The sequence below is a fragment of the Anopheles funestus genome, chromosome X (genome assembly GCF_943734845.2).
Source record: "Anopheles funestus chromosome X, idAnoFuneDA-416_04, whole genome shotgun sequence".
NCBI lineage: Eukaryota > Metazoa > Arthropoda > Insecta > Diptera > Culicidae > Anopheles > Anopheles funestus.
Window position 1 is genome coordinate 7,004,611 of NC_064597.1, and position 11,472 is coordinate 7,016,082.

The 11,472-nt window shown below is 46.0% G+C and overlaps 1 protein-coding gene and 1 long non-coding RNA gene across 4 annotated transcripts in view; both read left to right on the forward strand.

Annotated features, from left to right (window-relative positions):
- The window catches only part of LOC125774576 (uncharacterized), a 41,771-nt gene that overhangs the window by 19,985 nt on the left and 10,314 nt on the right, over positions 1-11,472 (forward strand). The gene's annotated exons all lie outside the window — the stretch shown is intronic.
- Positions 1-11,472, forward strand: part of LOC125773822 (putative protein kinase C delta type homolog) — a 28,714-nt gene that overhangs the window by 13,742 nt on the left and 3,500 nt on the right. For 2 of the 3 annotated variants that reach the window (XM_049444430.1, XM_049444442.1), the window contains exons 2-8: positions 7,857-7,993; positions 8,073-8,246; positions 8,830-8,984; positions 9,130-9,277; positions 9,357-9,536; positions 9,612-9,758; positions 9,878-10,023. In XM_049444430.1, the coding sequence (XP_049300387.1) occupies positions 7,857-7,993; positions 8,073-8,246; positions 8,830-8,984; positions 9,130-9,277; positions 9,357-9,536; positions 9,612-9,758; positions 9,878-10,023 (1,087 nt within the window). Of the gene's footprint in view, positions 1-1,607; positions 1,710-4,059; positions 4,249-7,856; positions 7,994-8,072; positions 8,247-8,829; positions 8,985-9,129; positions 9,278-9,356; positions 9,537-9,611; positions 9,759-9,877; positions 10,024-11,472 lie in introns of all 3 variants that reach the window. The other variant, XM_049444449.1, reaches the window with a different exon arrangement.

Genomic DNA, 11,472 nt, shown 5'->3' on the forward strand with positions numbered 1-11,472 from the left:
CAAACATTAGACTGTTCGGGGGGGGTTTTTTCTCCCTTTCCGCCTGTTTTTCCACCTGTGGTGTAATCGACAAAACGGAGGATAAGAAAAAACCAAATGTGCAAAACGCTTGCGGGTAACGTCGAATATGCGCCGCACCAAAAAAAACCCCCGGTGCTCAGCTTAGCGCGCGCGCCAGTGATTTGTTTACCCTGTCCGGGGCTGTTTTCATGTTCTCGTTTCGATCTACCTACCAGATTCTTTTTCGGCGATAAAGCGAAATGTATCTGCCGGATTCTTCCTATTTACGAGAAGGTGGGCAGCATATCACGCGATCAAAGGCAAACCGAACGAAGTCATAGATCAGGGCGATGCAAAGTCCACGTCCAGAGAAAGCGAGATGTAGGAGTAGATCATGCCGGACGAGTCCATTCATCTTGTCCCTAGCACCTACACGCCACTCCACTCCATTTTTGTGGAGCGCTGTGGACTCTGCTCCCTCAAACGCCGATGCCGTGGAAACATCAACTCCTCCAAGAATTGCATCACATTATTCCACTCAGATGTGTTTCAGATGTTGTACGCTTTATACGCCCTGCGGCAATGTTGTTACTTCTCCTGCATTGCACGGTCGTTAGAAGTCCCGAAACCTTTACATTCCATTCTTTGTACGGTGCTGCCCGGTGCAGCATACCCAAATACTCGAGGTTGTTGCACATGGTGTGCCTCTGTTTCCGTTTTCTTCCTTCGCCAGGCATTACCAGACGGTAGAGCCGCGTAAGAAACGAAGTGCAGGAACCTGTTACAGAACGGCGCGAATATACTAAACACCTTACCGAAAAGATCGCCCACCAGGGCAGGGACAGAATCGGCAAAATGCCGCTACAACGAACGCCAACTGTCTATCATGGTCGGTATGCAATTAGGCTAATTAATTCTCGATCTATTTCTATTCGAGATATTTATTCTTAGCGCACACACACAAGTGGATGGCAAAAGACGAGTACCGCAACCTGTTTTCCCTTGTCGACGAACTCGTCATCTAGGTTAGGGAACGACTCCTCCAACCATTGCGCTGAGGGTATGCTATTCGGGTGGGTGTGGGACCACTTGTGTCTGTGTTGCCTCATCAGCAAAAGGAGATGTCATAAACTTGTTGACTAGTGAATACGCCTCACTTATAATTTCTGCACCATTCACCGGGCTAATTTAATGATCCAAGTTCGTGGTAGTTGGTTATTTCTTTCTTCTGATTTTTTTTTGTTTGGTGCTGTTTTGCTTCGTAATAACAAATTACACTCTGTATTTCCGTAAGGTAAATGCGGAAACAGTCACTTTTCCAAAGATACAATCTTTTTTTTGCGAATTACAAAAAAAAAGAAAATCAAAACTGGAGAGATAGATCGTTTTGAGGAAAATCGCCGTAACAAGAGGAACATTTGATACATCGGATCGGAACACAGCGGCGCGATCGTTCTTGATAATGCTTGCTTTAAAGAGTCTTTGCTCTCTTGCATTCCCTGTACCTCGTATATGTTCATGTTTCTGCTATTGCTCTCTCCTCTCCCCCCCACCCCTCCATCCTCCTTCCATCCACCGGGATGAGGAGGATCGTCCATTATCGGCAGACTGTGACGTCAACTGTCATAAGAAGTGCGAAAAGCTGGCGGCCAACCTGTGCGGCGTCAACCAGAAATTGATCGTCGAGGCACTCTCCTCCGTCCGTCGAGGTAAACCGCTAGACATCCACCAGGCAAACTGGAAAACCGTGAAAAAAAAATGCCAACAAATATTCTGAAACCTACCAGGGAATTATAAAGAGGATCAGTTTTGGGTGTTGTCAACTTGTTGGACATTTCACTCAAGAACTTTGAGGACTCTCGCTCATATATAGAGCAAGTGATGTGTTTTGATAGCACCAGATTTCTAATCTGGATGCCTCAAAACATTGCCTTTGCGAGTTCTTCCAAACCAACTACCTTAGGAAGTCGTCCAAACTTTGACGTCAGCAGTTGGTTGGGCTTTTGGGCAAGTTTTTCTTCAATCTTTCCAATCTATTCTCGATCTGATGTGAATAGTATTTCTTGTACTATCGTTTTAGTTTTCGTTCCACCAAGTTTTCCTAAAGCAATCCTTTGCAGAAGTCTACCAAACTACCTGCAATCAAAGGTGTTTTGTGTACGGTTTAGCAATTTGATCGGAAAAGAAAACAAACCAACCGAAATGAATGTAAATGAGGTGCAAATATTTATATCACTGCAACACAAACGGAACCCTCCCCAAAGGAGCAGCAGAAGAGCAACCGGGACAGCGAAAACAACTCGCAAAATTAATGATCCTCACTTGCCCCGATGCGAAGGCAACGGAATGTTCGCCAGAATTATTTTGGCACCTCGTGGGGTTAATGGACTAACCGCTAGTACACAAAGGCTGCCTTTCTGGTCAATTATGTTGCTTTTTTACATCTTATTACCGAGAAGGAGACAAAATCTAACATAAGATCCTAATCAGCAAATGGAAGAGCTTTGTTTTGTATCGGGATTTATGACAAACCAACAAAACATTGGTCACACACGAAAGATCAACGTTAATATCGCTTCGTTTGTACCAAAGGGTACACTAGTATCCTCTTTTTTTTGTTTGGTTTTACTCTATCACGTCGCACCATCTGTGTCGTACGTCTTTGCGGCTGGTTGGTTGAAAAAAATTGTAAAAATGTGCCATCAGCCGCAAACAAAAACCAAAACGGAAACGAGTAGTAAAAATTTTGCAAACGAAAAAGAAAGCGAGCCGGTTAACATTACGCGCAGCAAAGCGCAATAAACCCAACCCTCGCCCAATATCCCCCTTTGAGCGCAGAAGGTTTTTTTTTAGGTTTTTTGTTAAGATCATCTAGTCTTCCCTCGCGCAGACATACACCTACGGGATGATAGCGGGACGGAGCAAACGGCATTCGTTGGGATCGTATAACACTTTCCTCGGTGCGAAATATTGCACTGGCGAAACAGTGCGCACACCACACGGGTATCCTCGTGGCCTTTATGCTTTCCCGAGCACTTCCGTGATCCACGCGCTCGCGTCCGTGATCGATCGTACCTTAAGGTGGGGCAAGAGTAAAAATAATGCACAGCACACAGAACAGACACAGTACACCGAGATATGGGGATGCTGCGGCGGGTAGGAGCTGTCGAGCATATATACACACACACACACACAGGAGGAAAGGTTTTGTGTGTGAATCGGTCAAATAAAAGATTAAAACCTCGTCTGAAATCGATCGAACGCCGCTAACAGGTAGCAAGCAAAAGCCAAACACGCTACACGGAAGGTGCTTTGTATAAATTATTGCAGCTGCTACGGTTGATGTTGTAATGATACGTTTGAAAATAAGCTTCCGCGCGAAACCTCCACACCGAGCCAGTGGTAAGAATAGTAAACGCTAGGGCGTTAGGCTAGGAAAAGTTAGTAAAATTACAACCAAATTCCCAACCCCGCCTCCGCACCTTTCGGTTCCGGACGACGTAACAAATTTGTGGAATATTTGCCAATAAAGTCTCGTCGTCCGGTGCCATGTGCGGCAAACGTCAGCACTAAGTCTGCGTTAACTTGAAAAAAAATGTATATATATCTCGTGCCAACACACACATACCGAGTACCGAGATACGGCAACAACAAAATCTCACCTTTGCCATCAAGATCGGTAGTATTAAGCCAACGAGACGATCGACAGAATGCGGAATGAATTTTGTGTGCCGCGCGCGCAGGGGTGTCGCACCGAGAGCGTGCCAACGAGTAAATTTTTTTCCCTAGGAACATGTGACTGCGCGAGGGTCGCCTAAGATGAAGGTGTATACAGTAGACGTTTGTAAGGTGGTCGAACGGTCATACCCCGACCCAGTCCGAGCTTTCTCAAACATTTACCGCGCACCGAACGCTTGGAACATTCAGTTCACGAAAGGGAGATGAGGGGGTCTTATCCCGATGGTGGAAGATTTTGTTGGCATTTAGTAGCGGGTTTGTTCCAGCATACACTGTAATTCTTCAAACTCCAAACAAAAACAAAACTCAATTCGTTTCCAGGAGTGCATGAGGCACGCGACTCACCATCGAAAATGCCACCAAGTGCTAATCCGGCTTACCGCATCGAGACACCGATACCGACGGTCACCCGGTTTGATCACGATTGCATCGATGGTGGCGGCATGTCAACGGCAGCATCGACGAGTTGTGCTACCGCGTCATCATCCACCGCTAAGGAGGAAGAGATAGGTAACACCGCCGGGTCAGCTAGAACGTTTCCTATCCCGAGTAACTACGGCACACTCACCCTTGTGTGGCAAACTCATTATTTAGCGCACGTGCCATTCCTGTGGCTTAACTTTCAATATGGCGTTTCGTATTTCATATTTTTAGTACCTGATGAGGATGGGGACTAGGGTGCTTTAATGCTGATCTCGCAAACTCGTGGAGAGGTCAATTATTTGCTTTTCACTCTTATCTTATATTGGTATTGGATGTAGTTTCGATCAAGCGTTAGCCGTTGACTCTAGAATAGATATTGCGTCCATTGAGGAGTTGAAGAGTTGAGGAGTTCCTCGAGATATTCGATCGTACGACTTGCGATATTTAGGAACGAACTTTTTGCGTGTCCGAAATTGGCAAGGAGAAGATTTCTTACAGGAGTTTAATTGCAGATATTGGAAAACTCCTTAATCTTCAAGAAAACATTCCAAAGGAGATAAATAATTGGAGAGGTTACGTAACTTCAATGAAAAGATCTCCAGATCTTCCAGATCCGTACGTTTTCCCAGTTGGTTTCCTTCATTGTTCTAAGGCTACAATTAGAACATGGAATTCGGGCAACATAATACGCGTTAATATCTAGCGTTGAAAGGGCCCACCCAAAAACCAGCATCTGTGTCGTAGGCAGTCGGCACAGTCGGTGTATAGGAAACGACACAAAACTATTTAGGTCGCATGCATCATTTCCCACCAGGCAAGCGTTGATCGCTCGGTCGCTCGCCGTGGTTCTGTATGAGTGGTGTGGATTTGAGGGTGATTTTGGTTTCCCCTCGTCTTTTCAATCATCCGTCACACACTCATCGTGGACTACACCCTCCCAGACCGACTCGGCGATTGCAGTCAACATTTCCCCGGTGCAAAACCTGTGCGGGAAACGGGAGGTAAACTCTCGCCGTCCAATGTTGTTTTTTTTGTTGCTTCTTCTATTTTCCACGTTTTTCCTTTCGCCAATGTAATTTTCGAGCATCGGAGTGGTGGCTTTTGAGTGGGTTGATGATGAGGGAAGAATACCTACGCCTTCGTACATTTACGCGGTACGATGCGGACCTTCATGTGACCCGAAATCGTGGCTGTGTGTAGCATGTTGTAGAGTGTGGTGAAATCAGTTAACATTTGGAACAAAACAGAAAAAAAACTAAACAAAAAAGTTTAGTACATTTTTACACAAATATTTGCATCACAATCTTTTGGGCGGTTGCGCCACTACGCAGCAAATCACCGAAACAAATGATTTGCCGCCTCTCAGTATAAGACGAGGCAGCACAGTAAACTTACGTCACAATAACACGTCCAGCTTTACGTTTCAATCACGTACTGCTTTAATCGTATAACCCTCTGGTCACATTACCTGTATTTTCAATCTCCTAAAAACGCATAGATTTCCGTCCTGGCGAAAATGATACGAATTATAACGTCAAAGCAAACACTCGAACACTGCCTGAAAAAAAAAAATCAACAGCAAAAAAACAGGTTTCAGCACAGGCACCCCAAGCAACCACCATTGTGGAGATGGGGCAATTAAAAGAGCACGCGAATCTGCGCAAAACACAGGACGCGGTTGAATTCGATGTGTGCAATGTTGGCGTCGGTCAAAACGGGCGGGGAACGGTTTTTTGTTGGTGTTTAAAAATAATCTTACCTTTAGTGCCGCCGCCGCCACACACACGTACGTGCATAAAAAAAAAGAAGGTAGCACTAAACGCGCTCCACACAACAAAAAGGTGTTCTTCAATTTTTAATGCATCTTAGGTGTGTTTGCTCCAGCCTCCAGTACGCAATGATGACTGATGACGAAGAAACCGCCGTTTAATTATGTTTTGTTATTGTTAGAACGATATTTCAAAAATGAGGTTCATTCATTTATTTACTAACATTCGCCGCTCGTAAATATTGGCATAAAAATTTTGGGATAACAAATAAAATGGTTAGAACGGAGGAAGAAAAAAAAGGCAGCCACTCCAGCGCAAAACTCCACACAAATGCAGATGGTGGCTGCCAACACCCGAAGCACGAACAGTACGAATCGACGCTACGACACCCAACCCTTTTTTTCCGGTTCTCTACCCTCCTCACCCCTACTCCCCCATCCCCCCCCCCCCCCACCACCCCACTCCCCCCTTGTCCACGAACCACCCACTACCCCAACTCATTGAGGTTTGGTCGGCGAATTGAGACGAAATATGTGTCATAAGGGAAACAAAAGGGCAACTACTTCCTCAGAACGAGAGCACGGTGTGACGTAATTTTTTTGTTGGTACGAGAAAAAGGGACAGCGAATCGTGACAGCGCGGACCAATAGTATCGATAACCATGGCAACATTAAACGTCGACCGGCTCCAGAACCTTCTCCGCTACAACCTCCTTGTCATGTCGTGTCGGCCTGCTGCGAGATCACAGTTCAAGTGTAAGCGGCATACACGAAGCGACACACAGTAAGGTACACCGGTGACAAAGCTTTAACAGCAGCCAGTAACCGTCCATACAGGTCTATCAGTCCAGTGCACAGTGCATTAACGATCTAACGTGCTTTTTTGCTGTGTGAAAGCGTGATAGAGTTGTTGGAGAAATAGCCGTAACAGCAATGGCGGATAAACCGTGCTGCTCGAAGCAGCTAGATGAACCGAACAAAATGGACGACAAGCAGCGGATGCGACGATACGTCAAGCGTCGCCGGCAGACGAAGCACCCGTACGGGTTGCAGAATTCTGCAGCGGAAACGTCGGACGACGAGGACAAGCACGATCTGATGTCTAGCGTCGGGGATGGGAACACTGCTGCTCGTAGAGGCGCACGGTGCAAGCAGCCGGTGAACCGCGGCCCAACGGTGCCATATCGTCAGGTGAAAAAAGTCACCCCAACGGCAATGGAAATATACGAGCAACGAATGCGAAAGCGGCAAAGCAAACCGTCACCGTGCAGTCTGCCGACGGTCGAAGAATTGGACGAACCGCTGGACGAGGCTGCAGCCAAGAAGAAAAGGCAACATTTTGGAGGATCGAAGTTGGGCGCTGCCCAAACCGTACAGGAGACTGAAACGATTGATGAGATAATGCTGGTGCTGCAGCTCGAAGAGGCTCCCGTTAAAGGTTCGCTGTGCAATTATCTCTTTCGGCATTGCTTCCCTTGTGTATTGTGCTACGATGGCGATAGTGATGATGAGTGAAATAATGTTCCGGTTGTTATGTAACCCCTCTTCATTTCAGACGAGTTTGGACGAGAAGAATGACTGAATGAAATTGTTTAACGCGAAGGAGGGAGGTTATTGTTACCTTGAAGTGGTGTGTCGTACAGATGATGATTAATTATTGTTCCAATCGGTCCAGTGTTGCTGTTACGTTTTTATTTGCCAATTTTATAACCCGTACGGGCGCGCATATCCGTGTGTTTATATGGCGCGCGCGCCTGATATTCGATCTTTCCAAATCATCAATTCATCTGTTACATCATTCCTGGACAGTATATGTGTGTGTGTGTGTGTGTGTTTTCCCCCTTTTTTCTGATGCCTTTTCTTTTCTTTATAAATTTGCACACGTTATAAAAAACACCTCTCGCGCACTTTGTTGTTGGGACATCAGAAACGTCCTTCACCTATGCACAGTTCCAGAAGACGGGCAAACTGACCGCTCCTGCAACAGTGATACCGCGCTTCCGGAAGTACAACGTTGAGGATTTCCATTTCCTTACCGTACTGGGTAAGGGCAGCTTCGGCAAGGTAAGTAAACACCGTTACCGGTGTTCCGCTGCGGCGTTACAATCCGAACGACGTTGTAACGTTTCGTTTTAATTTCCAGGTTTTTCTGGCGGAGCTGAAAAATACCGACTACTACTATGCAATCAAATGCTTGAAGAAGGACGTCGTGCTGGAGGATGACGATGTCGACTGTACGCTGATCGAGCGGAAGGTATTGGCCCTCGGTACCAAACATCCCTTCCTATGTCATCTGTTTTGCACCTTTCAAACGGACGTAAGTGAAAAAAAAAATCTTCCCCCCCCCCTGGGTTTGACACTCCCAACACTCCCCCTCTCCACCCTTCCCAAAAGTATATCTGTTCTCGCACCTCTAGAGGGCGGACAATCGCCTAATGCCTGCCCGGTTCATCAACCCGCCACTACGCGCGAGAACGAGGAAGTGGATCCATAGTTTTTCGGGAGGTTTGGGCCCCCTTATAGGACCGAACGTTACATTTTCCGTACCTCCTGCGGGTATATATATGGGCCAACACGCGATTGAACTATTTTTACGCCGCGCAAGAATTTGCGATTTCACGCAGCGCGCGTGAAACGTTAGTCGGTGCTGCATCTCGTTTTGCAAACGCGGTCTCCCCCGTACCTATTGACCGACTTATTTGCGATCGTAGCATTAGACAATGTAAAACGGGGAACGAAAAAACAGTGAACAATTGAAGGATTGAAACCTGTTGAAAGTTGTGTCCCTCTCTATCTCGTAAGGTTCATACAGTTTTTTTTAAATAGACATTAAATCTTTCACCTTCAAGTCATTTATTGAAGTTTGATAGAGTTAATGATTGATTGTCTTTTCCCCGCAGAGTCATCTGTTCTTCGTGATGGAGTACCTGAACGGTGGCGATCTGATGTTCCACATCCAACAGAGCGGTCGCTTTCCGGAGGCACGTGCCCGCTTCTACGCAGCCGAGATTGTATCGGGGCTCAAGTTTCTACACCGTAAGGGTATCGTCTATCGGTAAGTGATTGCAATTACTACTCCCAATTTAATGTTTGGTGTCATTTGCTACTCATAATGGTTGGAATGAAGACGTTCAATCATAAGATCTGAGTTAGAACCGTTTTGTTCAATATCTGACGCACCTCCACATTGTATCTTACAGTGATCTGAAGCTAGACAACGTGCTGCTCGATCATGACGGGCATGTCCGCATAGCGGACTTTGGTATGTGCAAGTTGGAAATCTATCTGGACAAACTTGCAGACAGTTTCTGTGGCACACCGGATTATATGGCGCCCGAAATAATCAAAGTAAGTGTTTGAAGTCAGCAATGTTAGGGTGAAACGTAGCTTACAGATGTGTGTTGCGCACTCTCTCCTCCATTGCCAGGGGCAAAAATACAACCAAGCCGTCGACTGGTGGTCGTTCGGTGTGCTGGTGTACGAGATGCTTGTCGGCCAGTCGCCGTACAGCGGCTGCGATGAGGACGAGCTGTTTTGGTCCATCTGCAACGAGATACCCTGGTTCCCGCATTATCTCTCCAAGGAAGCGTTACGATTGTTACAGTCGGTAAGTAACACCCAAGGTTTGTTTAATGTCACCGTCACCGTCTAACGGTTATATATTCGCAAAAACTTTGCCCAGCTTCTGGAAAAGGATGCCTCGATACGGCTCGGTGTGCTCAACACGATGGATGAGGAGAGCGACATCAAGTATCACCCATTCTTCAATAGTATTATCTGGGACAAATTGGAGAGACGAGCCGTCGAACCACCGTTCAAGCCCCAAGTCGTAAGTGTTTGCCCTGTTTTCTCAATGCTGCTCCCATTCAACACCGAATCCAAATCGTTTCCTCGGTTAATTCATTCGATTTTTTTCTTTCTCCCCCTTTTCCCTTGTTGTCCTTCTAGCGACATCCACTCGATACTCAGTATTTTGACAAGCAGTTCACTCGTGAGCGAGCGCGACTGACGCCCATCGATCGGAACATCCTTGCGTCGATGGACCAGGCCCAGTTCGAAGGATTCACCTACACCAACCCCAACAACACACTGACGTGAATATCCAACCTAAAACAAAATCAGCCTTTTTGTTACACTTCCCCCCCTCCCCTCTCTACCTTCCACTATTAGCGCACTAGTACTTCTTTCCCCGGCTCCCCAAGATTTCCATGTAGTTGTGCGTAGCTGCAGCCGACACGATAACGAGACACATCAACCGATGTTCTTTTATCGTAGTGTTTCCTTTCCTTTCTTTTAGTGCTCTTTCCCCATTTTCCTCTACACACATGTACTGTTTAGCATTACAGCTTAATTATTGTTAATTGGTAGTAATTAATTATCTTATTATAATGGATTTTATCGCATTGCAAAGAAACACACACACACTTCACAGCGCCGTTTCACTTAACTATTCGCTCGCGCGTTCGCGTCTTCTTCGCCCTTCTCCTCTTCCCTCCCACCCCCGCGGGGGGGTGGTTTCCCTTTACCCCCCCCCCCCCCCCCCCACCCCTAAAAACCGGTGCAAGTACTGCATGTGGAGAGGATGGTTTCATAGCTTTTCCGAGCCACCATCACTGAAGTCCTTCCACCGAACTCCTGCTCTCTCTCTCTCCCCCCCCCCCCCGTCTATGATTATCTAGCCTTTAACTGTAAATTGTTATCTAGTCTGCCAAAAGTTGTTGTGCGCCCCCCGTATTTTGCATCGCTTACCTTCTTTTTTTTTAATTATTCTTTCGTTCGTGCTCTACAATATGTTTCATTTTGTATGTTGTTGTTTTTTTTTTGTTGTTTTATTGTTGCGCCATTCGCCTCATCGCCCCCTTTCGCAGCCGTAGTATCGATCGACCATCATAAACGTCATGAATCGCGACCGGTTGCTCCATCAGTTGTATAATGCGGTCGATTTACATTTGTTTTGTATCACCCATTTACACCCATCGACAAACATAGAAACATTCACATCCGGAAGAAAAAAAAATACGTGCAAAGAGTGCAAAAATTGAATTATTTCATTCACTTGTCTTACATCTCTCATTCGCATCCATAACAGGATTTACTCATTGTTCCACCGCTCTGCACTCGGAGGATAAACGTTAATGTGTTTTTCTTTCTTTCTTTCTTTATTTTTCTTCTCTCTCTTTCTCTCTCTCTCTCTTCTTTCTCTCTATGCCCTTCATCCTTTGATCCTACCACCACAAAAAAATAAATCAACTTTAACAACACTCCCGAACCAAAAAAAAACCCCCCTCCGTTTTCCTGTTTATATCTCAACCCTACCCACCACAACAACCTGTTTTCTGTTCCTTCTCTTCGTCCATAATCTACCTTCCTTTTTTTCATCATCTTGTTCCACACAACTCTGTCTATGCTTCGTCTTCCTATTCTACTACAACCTACGGGGCCAATCCATTGCTCAACGTGCCGCGTGTTCTCCCTGCTCACCGTATGGGGTGATGCTAAATAAAAAAAAAAACCTATTTTATTTTGCGACGACAATATGCGCA